The sequence below is a fragment of the Pundamilia nyererei genome, unplaced genomic scaffold, assembly GCF_000239375.1.
Source record: "Pundamilia nyererei isolate P.nyererei 1_Seehausen unplaced genomic scaffold, PunNye1.0 scaffold00072, whole genome shotgun sequence".
NCBI classification, from domain to species: Eukaryota; Metazoa; Chordata; class Actinopteri; order Cichliformes; family Cichlidae; genus Pundamilia; species Pundamilia nyererei.
The window spans coordinates 1,954,300-1,974,588 of record NW_005187473.1 but is presented as its reverse complement, the minus strand read 5'-3'; the positions used below and the strand labels follow the sequence as shown (position 1 = coordinate 1,974,588).

Sequence of the window (20,289 nt, the reverse complement as noted above, 5' to 3'; positions counted from 1 at the left end):
AAAGGCTGGATTAAAGAGGTGCGGGGATTTGGGCTCTCTAGTATGATTACTCAAAAGTACTTACTGGCCATAACTTGTCTGAGAACTGCATCAGCTTTAATTATTAATAAGTCAGTTACCGCCTCCTTTTTTGCATTTGAGTAAAAGTAAAAGTAAAAGTATATAAATTGCAAAAAACTATCTTATCACTGACTTCATTTGAGAAGTAGCGTTTGACGTTGCTCCGGGTTGTTCCGTCACACAACCTGAAAGTGTTAAAGCGTTCACATCGGTGCTTATGATCAATATCACTGAACACAGTGAAGCGCAGTTCGTCAGATACAACTGTGAAGGAACAAAACGTGGTGGCACCTTGATTTCATTTGGTCAGAAATGTAATTTACTGTTTTTCTTTGGTAGGAATTCGTGCAAACTTCAAAAGGTATTTTTTTGTTAATAAATACTGTTGAAAAGCCTGTTTATTTCCCTTATATCTTGCCAAGAAGCATTGTTGGCAACAAAGGAATAATCAACAAAACACAAATTTCCTTACTTTTTGAGCTAATTTTAAATAGGCACAGGGAAGGGAAGGAAAGGAAAGGAAAGCCCATTCACACACATACAAGTGTGTAAATCAGTGTCACATCCTTTTCTTTTTACACCAAGTGGTCTGCAGTTTCTGAATGAGACCTGTCATCAGTTAAACACAGCAAGTGCCATGGCTAGCAGAACTGATATAATCAAAAGCAACTATTTATTTTTGCATAGCACATGTAAAATTCTGCATGATATTAGGTTTGGGTTTTTTTTTGAACCAAAACACTTGAAGATGGTGTGTGCATACTTCCTGTCTGGCTGTTTCAGTAGGATCAGTGACTTACAGCCAGTAGCTGAGGTGAATGCTGAGAAATCATTCCTCCAGCTGTGTCTAGCGCCACTCAGTGACCCCTCAAAAATCCCCAATAAATTCAAAGATACGAGGAACACAAACCAGTGTAAACGACACTTGAAAGCACGGGACAGGTGCTGTATACAGTTGTATCAGGGTGGCTGACGTGAACATCTGGAAGTAACTATAGACACACGATACTGCATTCTGCAGTAATGGAAAAAAGCTTGTTCTCTTTTAGGCCTCTGATGGTCTTTCCTTAATTTAAATGTATTTTAACCTCTTTATTGTAACTCACTTTACCCTTTAACAGCAAACAAGAAGCTCAGCTCCAGTACTCTACACTCAACCTGACATTAGACTAAAAAAGAACAAAAAAAAACAAAGCAGGCAGCTATATATTCTCTTTATTCTCTACACCCTGTCTGCATGTGGCAAGTTTCGCTTTCACTAAGGTTTTCGATGTCTGGCTCTCTTTAACATGTAAGCCCATGTTTACTTGTGAATCTCATCACATTCACATCCTATTTATACGAGTCCCTTACTTATGGCCTTACCAGTGGCTAAAGCATGAACATACATAAACAAAAAGAAACCCACTGACAGTCACCTGGCCTCTACTAAACACAACAAGAGGAGGACGAGACACTAAAGCTGAAAATTTCCTCCACATCAGGCATGAATTAACTTTCTGGATGTAGAAGAGCTCAGAAAAGTAAAACATCCTTCCAAAGATTCCTGGATCCAGATCCTTATCATCTCCAGAAGTTAATCACTTCTGAATTGGGCCAAGCCCCACCTCTGGTGCACTTTGTATGCAAATATGTCAATACCTCTTTGAGGTAGCGGACAAACAAATAAATCAAATGAACCAATCAGATGACCTCCATAGTTGAGGTAGATTTACAGTGTCTCTGGGTTCTCTGGGTTTCTCTAGCTTTAAAGCTTCAGTCCTGGTTCTGTGAATAATCCTAGTTTGAAATTATTGAGTTCCTATTCCTGATTTCATTGTATTACAGTGGGCCTGTATTGTTGTAGTTTTGAATGGTGTTTTCTTGGGTTTCGGCCTCTGTTTTGAGTTTATCAGAGTGCCTTTATTCCCCTCAGTGGTTTTCTGCTCATTCCTCCCTAAGTCTCTTCTGCCTCTGATTTAGTTAGGGTGAAGTCTTCTTGCTTACATGTTTTTCCTATTTTACTTTGAAAGTCAGCCTTTATTACCTTGTGCTGCTTTTATTTCCTGTCTTACCTTGTCTAGTTGTCACCTATTGGTAGATATCATCACCTGTGTCCACACCCATCTGTCTTCCCCGGGCACTTCTGAGAGTATTTGTAAACTTGCCTCAAGATGTCCGTTCATTTTCCTTGATGTGCATCTCCGATTTCTCTGTAGGTCCTTTATTTACTTTTTAAACTTTGGGACTTTTTATACCTGCCTAAATAAAGGCATGTTATCTTATTTCATTACATTGTTTTTGTGCCTTGCATTCAGGTCACCTCAGCTCCACATATCTTGACGTACAATGGAAGAGAACAACAGAAAAGACACTACTGCCATCAGGAAAACAAAACCCGTATTAAACGATACAGGGAATCTAACCAAGAATTAGCTTGCGACGTGAAAATTCCTAACTACTGTCAGTCGTGAGGCTCATGAGCCAATCCCAATCTAAGCACTAAGACAAGTGGAATAAGACACAATAGGCCTGAGATAAAACTGACAAAACTGAGCCTTGTGAGTCACAGGTCTAAGAATGGACTCACAAATCTAAATCAAACAAAACATGTTGCTGCTAAAAAAAAAAAAAAAATACAGACTCACCCTTAGACCAGGAAAGCCACTTATGCCAGCCCCACCAACAGGGCCCTGTGGAGGAACATCATAAGTACGTTTGTCTCACTCTCAAAACAATACAGGAGTAACAAAGCATATTTATGTCATCTGATCATAAAAAACCTTAAAAAACTCTCAGTAAAGCTAGGATTATTCATACGCATATAACTGTACATTTTACAGCTGAGCATTATGAGACACTGTCCACCTGTGCTGCCTCTAATGAGACAGCACAAACAGAAGAAGCCAGAGTTCGAGGATGAAGACAGAAGACTGAAGTAAGTATTGGACATACTGAACAAAAAGCGGGCACAAGTTCTCACCTCATTTCCATCTGGACCAGGAGGCCCCCTCTCCCCAGCATCCCCCATGACACCCTACGGGGCAAATACATCCGCAATTAATTTAAGAAAGTCAGGACTACCATTTCTAACTTTACCCTCAATCTGCAGAGAGTAGCACCTCCACAGAGGTAAAAGAGTAGTTTTTTTTCTTCTGCTTTCTCCATAACGGCTCTCTGCTTTCTGTCGTGCGTGGCATAGCAAACGTTTTTTAAAAATTGACTTTACATGTAGCATTTAACGTGCAATTTCCCAAAGTAATTATTCAAGATTAACTTCACATGGACATAATGTGCAAAAGCACATTTTTTAATGAGGCAAGATTAGCCGGCGTATTAGGCAGACATCACTGTTCCAAGAAAAAAAAAATTGATAAAACAGGCACTGGGCTTTTTGCCCGCTTGGCAACTTCAATACAGAGAAGCGAAGGCTTGTTTTTAAAACATTAACTTTTCACAGTGTGCGGGCCCAACCTAGACATTCCATCTGTCTCTGAGTGTAACTGTATTCAAGGCCACCCTGGAACAAACTTGCAGACAATATGCCAAGATGCATGTAATTTGCTATATCTTGAACACTGTATTGTATGTATGCATACATGTGTAATAGTCCTCTTTGTTCTTTTCTCTCGATGTCCTATCAAACCCGCCTCCTGCTGCTTTAGCACATTCACAGCAGCAGGATACAAATGTGCCTCTTTTGGATGCTTCTGGGGCCCGTGTGGATATGCAGTACTGCTATATACTGGCATACTGTATACCTGATGAGCTGGATAGCAGCAGTTTTTACCATCAACGTAATGGGCAAAAGTATAGATTTAGGGAACTGTTAAGTATGGCAAAAACCAAAATGGATTCATTATTACATATCTTCCTTTGGGGCCAGGTCTTCCAGCAGGTCCAGGTATGCCCTAGAAAAGAAAAACAAGCAGTTAGATTTCTCACGCAAGTTTAGGATTGAAATTGAAATGACTGGAAAGAGAATTAGAGAGGATATGAGCCTAAGCAACCACAGCTCTTCTAATCTCCCCCGCAATCCATAAAACAAAATAAGCCCATAAAATAAGATGCTTAAATTATCCATTAAAATCACACAGGTTCTCAATACAGCCTACTTTAGGTGAGGATTTAACAATGCATTTCATCACGTTGAATAAAGTTCTCTTGGCATAAAACAAGCTGATGTGAAAAAGCCACAACAAAACTACAAACACCGGGATTTCTTAGATTTTGACCTCTCAAGAATGAAGCAATGTGTTCAGTAATTACTGACTGCCTAAATGGAAAATATTTTTTTCTGTAGCCTAATGATGGGGGGAAAGTTTGAATAAACAGTAAATAAATGGAGGTGAAAGATAAGATATTCACGGATTTATTAGAGGTAAATAAAAAAAATTGTGATGGGAAATGTGTCATGTTTATAGAGACTTTGACAAATTGCACACTGGAAATGAACAAACATCACTCACTTTCTCCCCTTCCAGCCCGGGTGGGCCAGCATCGCCCGGAGGCCCAATGAAACCCTGAAAATGAGAAAAACATCACAACAAAGTAAAAATTCTGTGCTGCATTAACACAGCACAATGCTTACATTAACTTGTCATTATAAAATAACAACAGAAGAAGAATAGTAGCTTGTCTGGTGCACTGTTCTTGAATGCCTTCAAATGCACTAATAATATTTCAGCAACAGAGCTGCACATAGTCTTTTATTTTGGAAACTGACTACATTTCCTTTTCCTGCATCTGACTTTTTGCACCCTGCATCAGATGTGGGTCATGTCCGCTCATCTTGGCTAACATGAATAACTTATTTTGTGCTGATGGCAGCACAGGAAAAACGATTTGCCACTGAAATCAGTTCATAACAATCAGGACGGTCGCAGCTTGAACATCTTTGTCTGGAGTACAGAGCCACCACATGAAAGTGCCTAATTGGGTAAAAATAGATGACACAGTCAGAGGATTTTTTTTTTATTCTTTTAAAATTTAATTCTGGATTTTAAAAGACATGTGTGGCCCTGATGCATCCTGTGGGAAACATGGGAGAAATAGCTGGTTTCACTGGCCAAACTCTTCTTTGTTCAAGGTAAATGTAGCTCAGGAACAGTCTGAACACAGATTCCTCATCAGTGTTACAGGTAATTTCAAGGAGTTTTCCAGTGAGTAAAAATGCAAACAGGATCAGTATCTGAGACCAATGATCGATTTAATTTTTGTACCAATAACAAAAAAAAAACAAAAAAAACCCAAATACCGGTAGGATCTTTAATCTGATTTTAAATCATGAACAGTGTTCTCATATCATAATTGGTCCTGCATTACAAGCTAACATACACCAAAAACAAATCTGTTGGAGCCATAAGAAATTAAAAAGTTGGTTTTAGCCTCATTTTTGCAACCAAACTGTCAAAATACGAGCAAAAAACCCTAAAGCTGCTCAGTATTTGTACTACAATTCAGACTGGCTGCATTCAGGTTTGTATGTCAGTTAGCATACAACGTAATCAGTATTTCCGAGTCATCCTTTTTTTTTTGCATCCCTTTCCACCCTCTCTCATTGCTCAAACATCTTTCTTTTCAGCACATTGTCTGCCTCTGTGGCTCCTTCTCACCCTGCCAGCTTCGGTCCGACACTGTGATCCTAGCTATCCTGTTTCCTGGGACCGCAACGCTCCTCTTAAGTCCATTCTCTAGCTAGCTCATTTGGCCCCTTCTGATTTCATCTGTTCCTCTTCTACCTACTGTCTTTCTTCTGTTCTCCTATTTTGGGGCATTTCAGTCACTGTGGAGCCAGCCTGAAACTCTGGTCCTAATCCTTTCAGGAAATGAAAGAGTTCAATGTAGTAATACTGAAGGAAAAAAAATAGCAGAAAACACCTTATACTTACACGAACACCTTTAGGGCCAGGGCTACCTTGTGGCCCGGCCGAGCCCTACAAAGAAAAACAGGGAGACTTTGTTGACTACAAAGCATCTGATGTGCATAGGTCAGCAGAAATTAGTGTACATTATTGTGGCTGTGTTCTCTTAGTAAAGTTCTCGATAGAGCAATAAAGGAATCTGCAAGGATTGATGGAGAAACAATTTTTGTGTGTTTTTCACTGCACCTGCCTGCCAGGGTAACCTGCAGCTCCAGCTTCCCCAGGAAGTCCTGGTATGCCCTAAAGTGACGAGAGAGGAAAAGGGAGAGAGAGAGAATGACCGGTGAATAGGGAGATTAGTGGACGGATAACGTGAAAGGGGAGAAACGCAGACTTCTAGTAGCAGTGCCAGCTAAGGAATAAAACAAGCACTGTTCATTCCCAACAGCTCCGTCTACTAACTGCACCTTTCAGCACCCCTCCAATACACCCCATCCCTCACTATCTCACTCTGGCTTTTACTTCAGCTCATTGTTCACTGTTATGTGACTCATTCTTGTTATTGTCGTTGTTTGAGAAAGTGAAGAGTTTTAAGAGGGATAAAAAGAGCCATAAAAAGAACCAGCTACTATAAGGGACAACTGAAGGACTACCATAACTGGCTTGTCACACACTCATCTTTGCATTCGTTCATTTGCATGTGTGTACCAACCCAGTTCCTATTTGTATTTTTGTGACAAAGTACTAGCCGGAATCCAGCTACCTTGAATTTAACAATTTTAGTTTTGTTGGGCTGTAACACAAACCATGAACACAAATAACTACTTACTTGTTCTCCTGGTGGTCCAGGTGGACCCAGATAACCTTTAGGACCCTTAAAAAGTAAAATGAAACAAGTACTTTTAGTAAATTTAGTAAATTTCAACTGAAAAATTGGTAACTAAGAGTAACTAAGCTGCCCTGCTAGCAGCATTAAAAGGCATAAAAACTAAATGCTAAATTAAGAATATGTACGCCGAATGTGAGCTATTAGAGAGCAGTCAGTCTAATCAAAATATCATGTTGAGTGTTGAAACAAAGCATGCGGATGAAGTCAGGGGATTACCAGCTTCAGTAGGATTCAACTACTTGGAAACCATGAATCTATGTGTCAGGTTCAAAGAGTTTAACCAACCACCCCACTGGACAGACCCCAAGCAGTGCACTAAACAAGAAGAGCCAACAGTAAAACTAGAAAAAAGAAGGGTAGTTAATCACTTTGATGAAGTAAAGAAAAAAACAGTGGGATGGATTTCCTGTGGGCAGTTTTTGTGTTACTACTTTAAAATTTCCAAAGTCATAGATAATGCTTTAGACTTGGGTCGGTAACCTTATGCACGTCCTGCATGTCCTGTGTAAACATGAGAAATTATGCAGTTTTGTATCAGTGAAAATAATGGTTTGAGCTTCATGTTTCTGTGGGAAAGTCTGTGGGCAGGCACACTTTTTGGGACTGGCCAAAGGACGTGTGATAAAACAATATATAACAAATCTATTACATGTGACATCTCTGTTTGAGAAATTTGCTCTAAACAGTTTTCTTTGAGTTTGTGCCATCTAGTTTTAACAAGTCGGTGTCCCATTTTACATCAGGACAGTTTATAAAAACATCCACAGCACATTTCTGAGTTCTGTGTGGTTTTAAAACAAAGTGATTCAATTAAAACACAAAAAAAAATGTTCATTCTGCAGAAAGTGATTAAAGTGGAAACAGTTTAGTGGCTCTGGTCCAAAGCCAGCCCTGGGCTACAGCAAAATCCCACATTTAGTTAAGTAAGCACGTTTTCTTTGTAAGCTAAACAGGATTTATTGTTGAGTAAATCAGAGCTATTCTCCTCTTAAGCGCTTTATTTTTGCTTTTGATGTGATTATCAACAACAGATGTTTACAGCGACAAAACACAAGGTCAGGGCCAGGCCAGTGTCTTTTTCGGGGAAGAAAGAGGGCTTCTTGAACAGTATCAATGTCTCTGTCATGTACTTTCGAGGTTGTGACATATGACCTTCACGCCCAATAAAAGTTCCACGCAGGGCTAAAGAGCGTAGGCCAGTAATTTCCTCTGAAAATACCTGATGGGCCGCAGGGGGTGTGCTGGATGTATTAAGTTTAGCTACTGCAAACACTGATGTGGCCTCTTGGGATTCAAGGTTAAGGCCAACTATGTGGAAACCAGATTCAGAATTTCATCAAGAAGCTACCTGTAGATACAGCCATGTGAGGAGCAGGACCACCTACTATAACAGAATAAATCTATTGAGTTCATGGGGTCATGCCAAGAAAAACTCAAACACAACAGCAGCGATGTGTGGCTTTGAGTAAAACTATAAAGCCTAAAAAGAATTTAAGTCTGTCAGTTGATAATTATGTATCAATGCTTTTCATTTTACCCGTCACTGCATCTATGAAATTCTCTGTTTTAAAGCATGGCATGACAGTGGATGTCTGGTACCCAAGGCAGTACCATATCACCCCCATTAGAACACTTCGCTCTCACACTGCAGGCTTACTTATTGTTCCTAGAATCCAGCTTCCAGTTTGGATTCGGCAGACAGACACTATCTCTACTTTTAAGATTAGGCTTCAAACTTTCCTTTTTGGTAAAGTATATAGTTAGGGCTGGATCAGGTGACCTTGAATCCTCCCTTAGTTATGCTGCAATAGGTGTAGACTGCTGGGGGATTCCCATGATGCACTGAGCATTTTCTTTTCTGTCATCTTTCTCACTCAACATGTGTTAACAGACCTCTCTGTATTGAATCATACTTGTTATTAACCTCTGTCTCTCTTCCACAGCTTGTCTTTATCCTGTCTTCCTTCTCTCACCCCAACCGGTCGCAGCAGATGGCCCCGCCCCTCCCTGAGCCTGGTTCTGCTGGAGGTTTCTTCCTGTTAAAAGGGAGTTTTTCCTTCCCACTGTCGCCAAAGTGCTTGCTCATAGGGGGTCATATGATTGTTGGGTTTTTTCTCTGAATGTATTATTGTAGGGTCTAACTTACAATATAAAGCACATTGAGGCGACTGTTGCTGTGATTTGGCGCTATATAAATACAACTGAATTGAATTGAAATGGAATGGAATGGAATATGGACTATGCTATTGATCCCACGGTCCAGGGAAAGGTCGTTTTCCTCTTTCAGATCACCTCTGACCTTAAACCTTAAAAGCCAGGTTTAGCTTTGAGCAAAGCAGCACTACGTCCTAACAGTCAGCTTCAAGCTCTGATTGAGACAGAGAGGAAGAAACAGGATCGACCTCACACGGTAAAGTAAAGATATAGGAGGGGAAAATGAGCAAGAAAAGATGGACTCATATATTTCTTTCTGTTAGTTTATAATGAAAATATAAAGAAACACAGACTGTAGACGGAGAACTGTGGCAAGCAGCGATGACATGGGCCACACTGATTCACCTCAATACAAAGGATTGAAAGGAAACAGTAAATGGTAAAAGTAAGATAAAAGTTGTGCTCCCAGTGATTTTTTTTTAAAGAATTATAAAACAACAAAATGACATTATACAGTACATAAACATGTACTTTTTCACAGATTGAAAGTCTTTTATGCTCTCATCTCACAAGCAGTTTTATAGAATAAATGTTACCAGTAAGCCTGGAAATCCATTGGGTCCAGGACGACCTGGAGGTCCTCTGTCACCCTAATAAAACAAAGGAAAAAGAAAGCAGTACAACACATGCACAGTCATTATTAAATGCCATAAATGAAATATTGTTTAACTCAATACTAAAGCTTCATAAAAGCATTACACCAATGAATAATTCATGAAAGTGATGCAATATTTGAAAAAGGAAATAGCTTTTCTGGTTAAAATGAGAAATGTGGGCGGCCAGAGCAAGCAAAATAGGCAGTGATTGACCAGTTAGATATAAAATTAGGCATCAGTTAACACCAACGTGAACATGATCGCCCTCCTCACATCTCAGAATAGAGTTCTGGCTCATAAAAAGGATCTTATGTTGCCTGTTCGCGTCCATCCTGTTGTGGCTGTGGCCGGCTAATCCCGCTGTGTGCTACCTCAGCTGCCACTTGTTAAATCTGTTATTTATGTCGCTGTCATGGATCTGACTGAGTCCTGTTGTCAAGAGCTTTGCCATCTTAGAGGGGAGCAGCATTTTTGGTTTAATCCTGTGCTCACTCAGAGAAGACTCAGCTTACACTTGCTTGAGTTCAGTTACGATACTGCACACTTGACTTACACATGCACAAAAAGTAAACAAGGAAATTACACTGTGATTCATCATTTGGACAGCTGAGTTGTTTCTTGCTAAACATTATTAGTAAGGACTGAAGCATCTGTTTATTAATTCGCCATCACTTTTACAAGAAAAGCCCACACAGTGAAAATTCTGATTTAATGATATAGAGATCAAAATATTCTTATTTTGATTTTAAAAACCCAAAAAAAACTAAATAAAGGTAAGTTGAGCGTGCATATGAGAAATTAACTTGGCTAACAGATTTTAACCAGCATTCTTTCTCATTATAACACCCCGATTTTTTATAATCACAGTGCATGGTAGTGCAGTGACCTTTCTGTGCGCAATTTGAATGTTTTCTTCTCTTCAGGTGCTTCAGTTTCTTCTCATGGTCCAAAGGCATGCATGGGTTATGTTAACAGGCAATCCTACACTGACCGTAGGTGTGAATGTGAGTGTGAATGATTGTCTGTGTCTCTGCGTTAGCCTTGTGCTAGCATGGAGACGTCCCATGGTTTCCTCCTGGTCTCATCTAGTGAGAGCATGCAGACAGTTCCTGGCCTCATCTAACCTACATCCAACACAACATCTCTGGGACATTATGTTTTAGTCCATCCAAAGCCGCCATGTTCCACCTCAGACTGTCGGGAACTCAGTGATGCCCTGATGCAGATCAGGGAGGAGATCCCCAGGAAACCATCCATGTCATTAGGAGCATGAATACCAGCATCCAAGGCCATACAGACTAATGAGTATCATTATGAATTGAAAATTCATAATGATATTGCAAAATGGACTAGCCTGTTGCAACATTTCTTCACTTTCATGTTCACCAAACTGTCAAGATGCCCATAGATGGACTCTACCCCAGTTCGGCTAACCCTAAATTTGCATCTGGGCAACAAAAAGATTTCCTTGCTATTTCCAAAATGTTTCCTCAGTGTTTTAAATACTCCCAGCATTCCTTTCTCTTGTTGGCTCAATTTTGAACAGTGTGAAACAACACTCGCAGCTGCACACATCTTTAAGTCTCATGGAGGTACAAGAGTGATAACAGCACTGCACTACGAATGAACTTGTAAGTAATACTGGACGAACCCTACTGAAACTTCACATTAATCCGTTTACCCCAGCGAGGATTTAAAGAGAGCTATGATACTTTGCTATGCGAAGCTCCTTAAACTTGAGGGAAGACGGATATGTTTGGATATTAATCACTTCAAAAAAATGTAGCAGTGCTTCTCAGGAATATCATTACTGTAATCATGTTTGAAGAAGAAAATGAGACAGAAGAGATGATAGACTAAGCAAAGGCCAGCCGTGATGATGTCAGACAATTCAGTGACAATAAAATGACTCAGAAATGCATAAAAAAGGCTTTAAAGTCAATGTAGAATGAATTCATTGGGATAAAGAAAACCATACCCTCAAAGTCATTGTTGTAGTATTTGAAAATTAATTTACCGGTATGCTGAAAACGCCTCGTAAAATTAAATGAAAAATCTGTTTTTCATCATCATGAATGAAAACTGTTTAGTATTTTGTGACTTGCTGAATAATCTTTAGTACTCACTCTACTGTATGAACTGTGTCAACATTTTGGGATCATTTCACAACACTGAAGAAAAAAAAAAAAGAATCCCACATCATAAACCAAAAGCTGCCAGTAAGTGAAATGGTGGGGGTGACGACTCGTGAGGTCATGAGACAAACATAGCAAAGAGCAGAGGGACAGAGAGCCGGACACAGAGACCAGTGGCAGATTCCTCACCTTCTCTCCTGGTGGAGCCTGACCTGGAGACAGCCCAGGGTCTCCCTTTGAACCCTAGAACAGAAACAGGGTCACAAGGTCAGAATCTCAGGCACTCAGTGCATTTATAATCTATTGCTGACACGCACATCCAGATATTGCCACACCTCAAAAATAGTATACATAAAGATTCTGATTTTGAGAGGTCCAAAAATAAGTATGCAGAAAAAAAGCATGCATAACATGCAGGCTACAGTGCTTGATTACCTGATTTACACTGTATGTGTATAAAAATGTATGTGAACCCTTAAGATAGCTGTCAGCAAAAGGCTAGGTGGTGGCAACCAGAAAAACAATATTGGGGGTAAAGGAGTGAGTCTGATGCCGAATTTGATGCTCATCTCACATAAAAGACATCTGCAAAGGCTTATAACAAAGAATGACTCATTAGATACATTCTGGGAAATTTAGAAGTAATTTTAGATCCTAAAAACTGAAAATCAGCTGAAGGAAGGAAGGAAGGAAGGAAGGAAGGAAGGAAGGAAGGAGCCTTTTTTCATTGGTCTGCATGTAGCATTTTGTATGGTATGAAAAAGCAAAGCATACCAAATTCATAGCCATCTGGTGTAGGATGACAGTCAGAGGCTTTAACCTTCAGCCGGGTCTATAAGTAATTTGACATCTTGATTGTTTTATTTATAATCTGCTGTAGCAGTGTAAAGAGGCAATTTTCAAAAACTTACACACATATCTGTGTAATAGACAAGCATCACCTGTGAGTCTTTGATGGGTTTAATGAAGACGAAACATACTGTAGCTCTTAGTCTGTTTTACTTAGTTAGTTGGTTATTAAAGTGAAAGAAACAGTTGACTCCAAACAAGCAGCTGGAGCAAAGCAGGGATTTCCAGAGAACAGCAATATTGCTCTTTAACAGCCAGAGGTCTCATGCCTTTCCTCCCCAGTATGAAATAGATTTAGGTCAGAACATCTTTTCTGTTGTGATTCAACTAAAAGTAATATTCTCCAGACAGCAGACAGCCTTAAAGATGCAATGCCAGCAGACTGTCACATAATTTTAGCGCCAATACTTAATCTGACATTCCAACTTGCTGTTGTCAACACTAAAGTGTCCTGGTGAGGAATAGTTAGCCGTTCCTGCAAAGCAGGGGGAACAGCAATACAGCACAACATTTTGCACACTGTGAAAAATATTTGGGTTTGGATACTAAGAAAACGAGTGAGTCAAATATATTTTGTGACAGTTTAATAAATGTGTTTTACATGCATGATGAGCTGAACACGCGTGACAGACCCTCTTTTTTAGAGACAAATGTACTGAAATGTGGAGGTGAACAGACAGGCACCAAAATGCTTTCAGCTACACAAAGGGAATGTTGCTTCATTCTAACGTCACAATTTTCCATTCTTTGCATTATTTATTTTTATGTCATAGATCACATTGAGGAATGTTTCTACAACTGAACTATACCGGAGAGTAAGAGGAGGAACTAAATGTAAAGAAAACTGACTGAATTGAACTTGTTTGATTAGATTGTGTGATTATTCCAATGACTGGAAACCTACAAACATAAACAACCAGAAATCGGTGTCAGGAAGGCTATTCCAGAAACTAATTGGCGATATCTCTATAAAACTGCAGATTTTGGTAAATCCCATTTTTTACATTTTTCTTATCCGTCTACACTCACTGCAAATAAAGATTACCTGCCTGTGTTTTTAAGCATCATATTTCCATAGTTTTGACTGACACCCAATGAGGCATACAAAGGCTAAGCGAGTGAGAGAAGAGAAATCCTGCCATATCATAAAACCAGTTCCTTCCTGTTTAAAAAACAGTCGGCTGAGCATAAAGTCGACAGCCTGACAGGCTCTTTCAGGTTAAGGGCTTATCTTTATAACATTTCAGATTAGGCTTCAAAAATGTAAGATTGGCTCAGCGTCAGTAACCATATTCCCAGTGTCCTAGAAACAAAACACATTTCAACAAGAGATGTTTTCCAAAACTGAGACAAAGAGGTTCTCAGTCGCTTCCCTGCCTCCGCAAAGGGTTTCAGGGCTGAGAATGACTCACTGACCGGTCACTATGGTATTAGATACTCTTTTATTTTTCCACATGAGTGTGGGAGTAAACGCTGATAGAACAGAAAGCCGGCAGGTGGCCTGCTGTTGCATAATAGCTGATCAGTGGAATTTAGCCAAATCTCAGCGTCTCAGCAAGGTCAGAGGTGATACAGAATAAATCCACCTCTCTGTGCTGTTTCAACAATCAAGGAAGAAAAACAACATTTGGTAGTCTCATAAATAGAATTCTTCTCTCCGTGTACTAACAAAGTGAAGAGGCATTCGCTTGTCGGAAAGTTTGGCAATCAGCAATGAAGAGGGAAGGGTAGGACAACCACTCGTGCTTCGCTTGACTCCTGTAGCGGGAGTGTTTGTTGATTGATTGCTTGGTCTTGGCAGCCACTCTGTGGGTAGACAGTAAGGAATACAGCCATCACAAACATCTGCATGGCGCTGCCCACATTCTCGCTCAGCCTTACCGATGTTTCTGGTCCTAAGCTGGGGAAAAAGCTTAGCAGTGACGCTTTCTGTTGATTTCTTCCCCCTTTTTATATGAAATCAGTGCTATGGTTAATGAGCCAGGACTGGCACAATTATGCCCTGTGGTTAAACCCAAGGTAATAACGATCTAAGCTAAGGGTATCATTTAAACAAACAACCGCCTTTGTCTCCTCCTGGTGCACGGTGTCAATATACAGGCCTGCTATTATCATGCTTGCCTACATCTGGCTGTGTTTAATTCCTCTTGCACACACTCTCTTCTCTTCAGGGAACAGCATGTCAGTCGCTATAATTGATGCCATTTGCTATATAGTAAAAACTTTAACTACAGAAGAGTAAATTTCCATGAGTTTGCGGGATTTCTCAGATAACTAAGCCACTTAGTGACATCACTGCTGATGTGCTTGATTGATTTAATGTTCAAGGACGCAAAGCGCAGACTCTAACAACTGTGTACAACTATCCTTTAAAAACAAACTCTTGACATGCCTCTAACTGAACTAGCCATTATGTCAAGAAACGCTGTGTGTGGCCTTGTCAGGAGAAGACAGCATGAAATCAGGACGCCGCACTGATGAATAGCATGATTAGATCTACTGCCAATAAGAATAAAAAATAAATTAATTTAAAAAAAATGGCAGGTTGAGTGTATTTCTACAGTTTTTCGGTACGACTGTCTTCTCAACGCATTTTATACAATAACCCACATGCACTGATGGTGCATTAAAGCCAATTCCTCGTTTCAGTAGTTTCCTAAAGTACATTTTGAAAAGTCGGCTAAAACAGCAAAATCCGATCACTAAGCTTCCGATTAATTTACACCACACATTATTTCCTTATCCACAGCCACAGCCAATGGATTGAGCACCTCAACTACTAGAGCAGTGACGACATGGTTATCAAAACCCACTAATGTGACGAGTCCTTTTCAAACAAACCAGCACTTAGCCATGGGTTTTCCACTTCTTTACAAAACAAGGTGACTAAAAGCATATGGCTAGATCTTTTTAATGAAAGCATGTGAAAGCAGAGTATAACCGAACAACATCCCTGGCCTGTGTGTTGGGTTCAGTGGTGCCCCTTGCGGCTGTGAGGAGACGTTCTCCACACCCATAGAGAGTGTACTAGCCAGAACTCTGTGTGGTACTCTCACAGAGTGCTGTTTATACACCCCACTCCTTCTCCTATTGGAGAATACTGCTCACCTTGGGTCCAGGTGGTCCAGGCTGTCCTGGTTTTCCATGTGGACCAGGGGGACCCTGGAACAGACACAGCAGAGAAATGTGAAATTGCTGTGCATTGCTGTCAACAGCTCAATTTGAGATGAGTTCAGAATAGTTACATGTTCCACAGCAATGTAAAATAAAAGTGATGAAACAAGAAAGTTGCACAAAGATATTGCAGTTTCTTCAGAAGTGCACACACCGTTAGATTTAAAATGAACAAATAACTCTATCCTATCACATTCGCCCTCAGTGCAAATCAGTATATCATGGAACCAAACAGTTATGCAACCACATGTGCTTAAAGCTACTATTAAATCCAGTTCTTTGTATTGTTTAACGGCAAAGAAAGACACGGCTCAAAGTGGTCTAACTCAAAAGATGATCTTTAATTTTACATATTCCGGAATATGGAGACTTCAGTCTGAAAAAGGAGCCGCCAGTCTGATTATTTATATACTTCCTCTACACGTCACGCACACTTTAAGTTTCGATCAAACACTCTACTTAGTTTCACTTTCTGCCTGCAGCTCCTGTGCTCTGCAAAAGCATGCAGTTTCCTGTCAGTACTCTTGGCTCAGACTCTACTCAGAGACGGCCCTTTTAGACTATATTAAAAACAAGTAACAATAAGCACTAACAATATATTTATTTTATGACACTACATGTGCACAGTCAAATGCACACTCGCACATCCACCATAAATGCACTGCATTCCTCCACATCTGTACCCCTGCTGCTTACCAGGCTTTTCTGCACTACAACAAGAGCTAAAAAAAGAAGCTCCAACTTTTCAGTGCTGTGCCTAATGTCTTCTGAATGAAAGTGCATACTGTCAACTAAGGTCCACCTTAAAGAACAAATGGAATTAATTTCTCTGATGGCACAAACATTAGATTCTCTTATTGCAACTCAGCAAGACAAAAGCTTCTATGATAATCAGCACCTCTTCCCCCCAGCACAGCTTTGTTATAGGATACAATATCATCTTTCTGCACAAACACATCTGAGCGCTAATATGACATTAGCACTCATATACACCAGAGCTGCCTCTTGCACTTGCAGGCATGATAGTTCACACTAGTTGACAGCACTGACAACAACATCAGCAATGTCTGTAATTCATTATCCCATGTTGTCATGTCAAGGAGTTCATGTGACGAGGGACGGTTCTGGACCACAAAGTCCATTATCCTGTGCAGAAACAGCAGAGACACAGTTAGAGTGCGCTGCCCTCAGCTTTCCAACACATAATGGTCCAAAGCCTCGTCCTGTTTGGACTTTCGGACTTAGCCTACAGGGTGATAAGTATGCTATGTTCCAGCCATGTGTTTTACAATCCTGTAATAGGAGACATGTTTAACTGAATGCCACCTCTTAGGGCCTACAAGCCTGTCTGTCTTTCTTTAAGGATGCTTTTCATCCTGTTAAAATGCAGACTTAGGTTAAAACCTTCCCTTCAAGTGGAATCAGTCATCTGGCGTAACAGCAATGCCAAAACTGAGGCTCAGGCAAAACAGCACCAAGTCCTATGACATAGTTGTGAACCTTGCTCATCTTTTGCTGCAACTAACATCATGCCATCTGACCTAATGCTTCAACATCTTGGGGAACTATAATAGAATAGAATAGAATAGAATAGAATTCAACTTTATTGTCATTGCACAGGTACAAGGCAACGAAATGCAGTTTGCATCCATCCTGAAGTGCTTTAGTGATATAGATATATTACAATATATATTAGCAATAATATAGAAATGCAAACTCCTGTATGTGAGTGTTGCATGTTGCCTTATTGTCACATCTAAAAAACTGTGGCTAAACTTAGAGAGGAAATCATGTACACATAGGCACATAAGTATATCCACAGAGGGCCACTCGCCTAAATAAACTACCGGGAACATGGTTTTACCCCATTAATAATCAATGCATTGGCGCTGACACTCGGGAGTCATTGCTTGATGTGGTTAAGAAGCAGGTGCTGAAATCTACAAGTAATCAACTTAATTATGCTAAATGTTTTCTTTAAGTGCAGCTGGTATTTCCATTCCATCAGTTAAATTAGCCATGATGATGCGTCTCCGCATGGTCGAGCAAAGACGGGACTGAAGTTATTCTTATTTATGACTTATTTATACCTTCCGTCCGACACTAAAAATAAAACACGCCTTGTTCTGTTTAAAAGATGCCTCCAGGGCCTGTGGCGTGATTGCGGCGTTGCATCATCAGCCTTAGCAGATGTATACAAAGTAGTCTTGAGATCAGAGTGGATTTAATCACACTAACCACAACACTGTCTGTCAGCACTGCTTTCCCGACGGTCGCAGATGTGGTGGTGACTAGCGGAAAAGCACACGAGGAGTGATTTTGCAGAGATTACTCACCCGAGAGCCTCTTTTTCCTGGAGGACCAGGTAAACCAGGGGGACCAGGAGGACCCTAAACCCGAAAGAAACCAGAAATGTGGAAAGGAAGGAGACATAGATAGAGACAGGGACGAGGGGGGAAGACAGTGCATTAATGGCAAGCAATAACATGTAGTTCACTGTTTAGGCATATTTGTGTAGGAGCTGCAAAGTTTAAAGAAAAGAGTCAAATGTTTGCATCTAAAAGCCCAATCAAGAAAGTCCTGATCAAGTAAAGCAAGTTACATTCTCATTATTAGACAGACACCGGTGTTCTCCGACTAGACTATTCCTAATCACCATCCAGTATATGCATAGAGTATACAGGGCTAAACAGCATTGAATTCGCCAAAATGGAAGCAGAACAACAAATCCTCCCTGTGCTTAGAAATCAAGAAGTGAAAGACGTTAATAGGAAACATAAGCATGTGCATTCAGTTCTACTTTAAGTAACAAATGTAATTAAGGATATGATATTTTATCATTCAAGGTTTTGTTTTGTTAGAAACTTAGTGAGCTCATACAGTCCAAATGCAGAGCCAGCTTTTTCTTTTATTTATTTGTTCGTTCATTTATTTAAAAAATGTGCTCTTTCAAAATTCTCTTACATCCTGTTTATCAAATGCTTCACATTATAAGCCAAATGTGTGGAAAGGAGTTTTAGAAAATTTAAGTAGAAACCAGAAAATCCAACTTAGGCTGAGGTCTGGGCTTTGACTGGATCATTGAATCACCTTCATTCTTTTTTTCACTTTATGTTGTAGACTTGCTGCTGTGCTTGGCATCATTGTCCTGTTATGACCCAGTCTCAGGCTTTAGCTGAAAACAGAGTTACCAGTTGACTAGAATACTTTGGCATACAGAGGCCTTCAAGGTCAAATCATTGACTGCAAGGTCCCCAGCATTCACCGTCTCCTCCACCGTGCTGACAGTCCAAAGACTGTCCAAAGGACTTTGTTCCAGGATTCTTCTGGTTTATTCAAACACACCTTTGAAAACCCCAGCTGTGCTGCCATGTTCGTTTTAGAAATAAGAGACTTTGTCTTAAACAAGCTGTACTTGTTCAGTCCTTTTCGATATATACTATAGCCATGAGATTTAACATGCTAACTGGCACCTCTGGTGTCTGAGATGTAGCTCTTGGGTTTTTTGCAGTTTCTCTGAGCATTGCAAGGTCTGGCCATGAGGTAAATTTGCTGGAACATGGGGAAAATTGCGGTCTTGTGTAGTCTTGAAAGCTCTAGACCAGCAGACTGCCAAAACCTCTGCTTTTCTGCTAAAGATGCGCACACTTGCTGATAATCGATCAATCGAGCACATTTCATTATTAGCACCTAGCTGCTACCTTCCATCTATGGAAGGAATAGGGTGTACTTAGTTTTTAACAGGGCTGTGTGCCAGACATATGCACTAAATTCACTCTGTTTAGCTGTGTAGAAAGATTTAAAATGTTTTGGGAAAAGGTCAGAGTCACATGTAAGAAATACTTGTACACCATTTCCTTCTCTCCCCCAAAACAATGTTAATATTCCCAAAACTAGATGATAAGACTGTTTACTGTTCAGTGTTTTTAGGGCACTCTGGAGCATCTCTTGTCCGAGAAGTAGATGGGCAGAGAGGGATACATAAATAAAGAAACAGCTGTTTGTTCCTCCAGACTCCCACATACAGAGACATGGAAAGTGTGAGCACACCACCGCCTTCGCCACAACAACAGGGCCTAAAGAAACGGAGGCACTGATCGACTAAAATGACCGTATTCAAAGGCTTCATCTGTGCTGCCAAGATAGGGGTCAAATATTCAACAGTGTCCAGTGAAAAGGTCAATTTTCTTGAAAGTTGAAGGGCAAAATGAATCTTCTTTTGAAGAACTCTTTAACTGCTGCACTGCGTGCGATAAAGTTGAGTTGATTCACACAAACCAATGTACGTTGTTTACACACAGCAACTTACTTTCAAAGGGGAAGGAGGAAATAAATGAGTGAATTTCACTCCAGTCCTGTATTTTATTTTTTTTAATTGGCTGTATTTCAGTGAAAACAATTTTTTATGTGTATGTGTTTGTTATAGTTTATGCAAGTCTTTTGTTTATACTGCTGTCTTTCTTGGCCAGGACACTCTTTGAGAATCTGATTTTCTTTTATAAGAGTCATTTTTCCTGAATAAATAAAGT

The 20,289-nt window shown here is 40.1% G+C and overlaps 1 protein-coding gene across 1 annotated transcript in view; it reads right to left on the bottom strand.

Moving 5' to 3' along the window:
• Positions 1 to 20,289, bottom strand: part of col24a1 (collagen type XXIV alpha 1 chain) — an 84,451-nt gene that overhangs the window by 45,179 nt on the left and 18,983 nt on the right. Inside the window, exons 4-14 of the mRNA XM_005737025.2 lie at positions 18,097 to 18,150; positions 15,695 to 15,748; positions 11,927 to 11,980; positions 9,543 to 9,596; positions 6,733 to 6,777; positions 6,150 to 6,203; positions 5,957 to 5,975; positions 4,509 to 4,562; positions 3,906 to 3,950; positions 3,023 to 3,076; positions 2,688 to 2,732 (exon numbers count right to left, since the gene is read on the bottom strand). Of these exons, the coding sequence (XP_005737082.1) occupies positions 2,688 to 2,732; positions 3,023 to 3,076; positions 3,906 to 3,950; positions 4,509 to 4,562; positions 5,957 to 5,975; positions 6,150 to 6,203; positions 6,733 to 6,777; positions 9,543 to 9,596; positions 11,927 to 11,980; positions 15,695 to 15,748; positions 18,097 to 18,150 (532 nt within the window). The remainder of the gene's footprint in view (positions 1 to 2,687; positions 2,733 to 3,022; positions 3,077 to 3,905; positions 3,951 to 4,508; positions 4,563 to 5,956; positions 5,976 to 6,149; positions 6,204 to 6,732; positions 6,778 to 9,542; positions 9,597 to 11,926; positions 11,981 to 15,694; positions 15,749 to 18,096; positions 18,151 to 20,289) is intronic.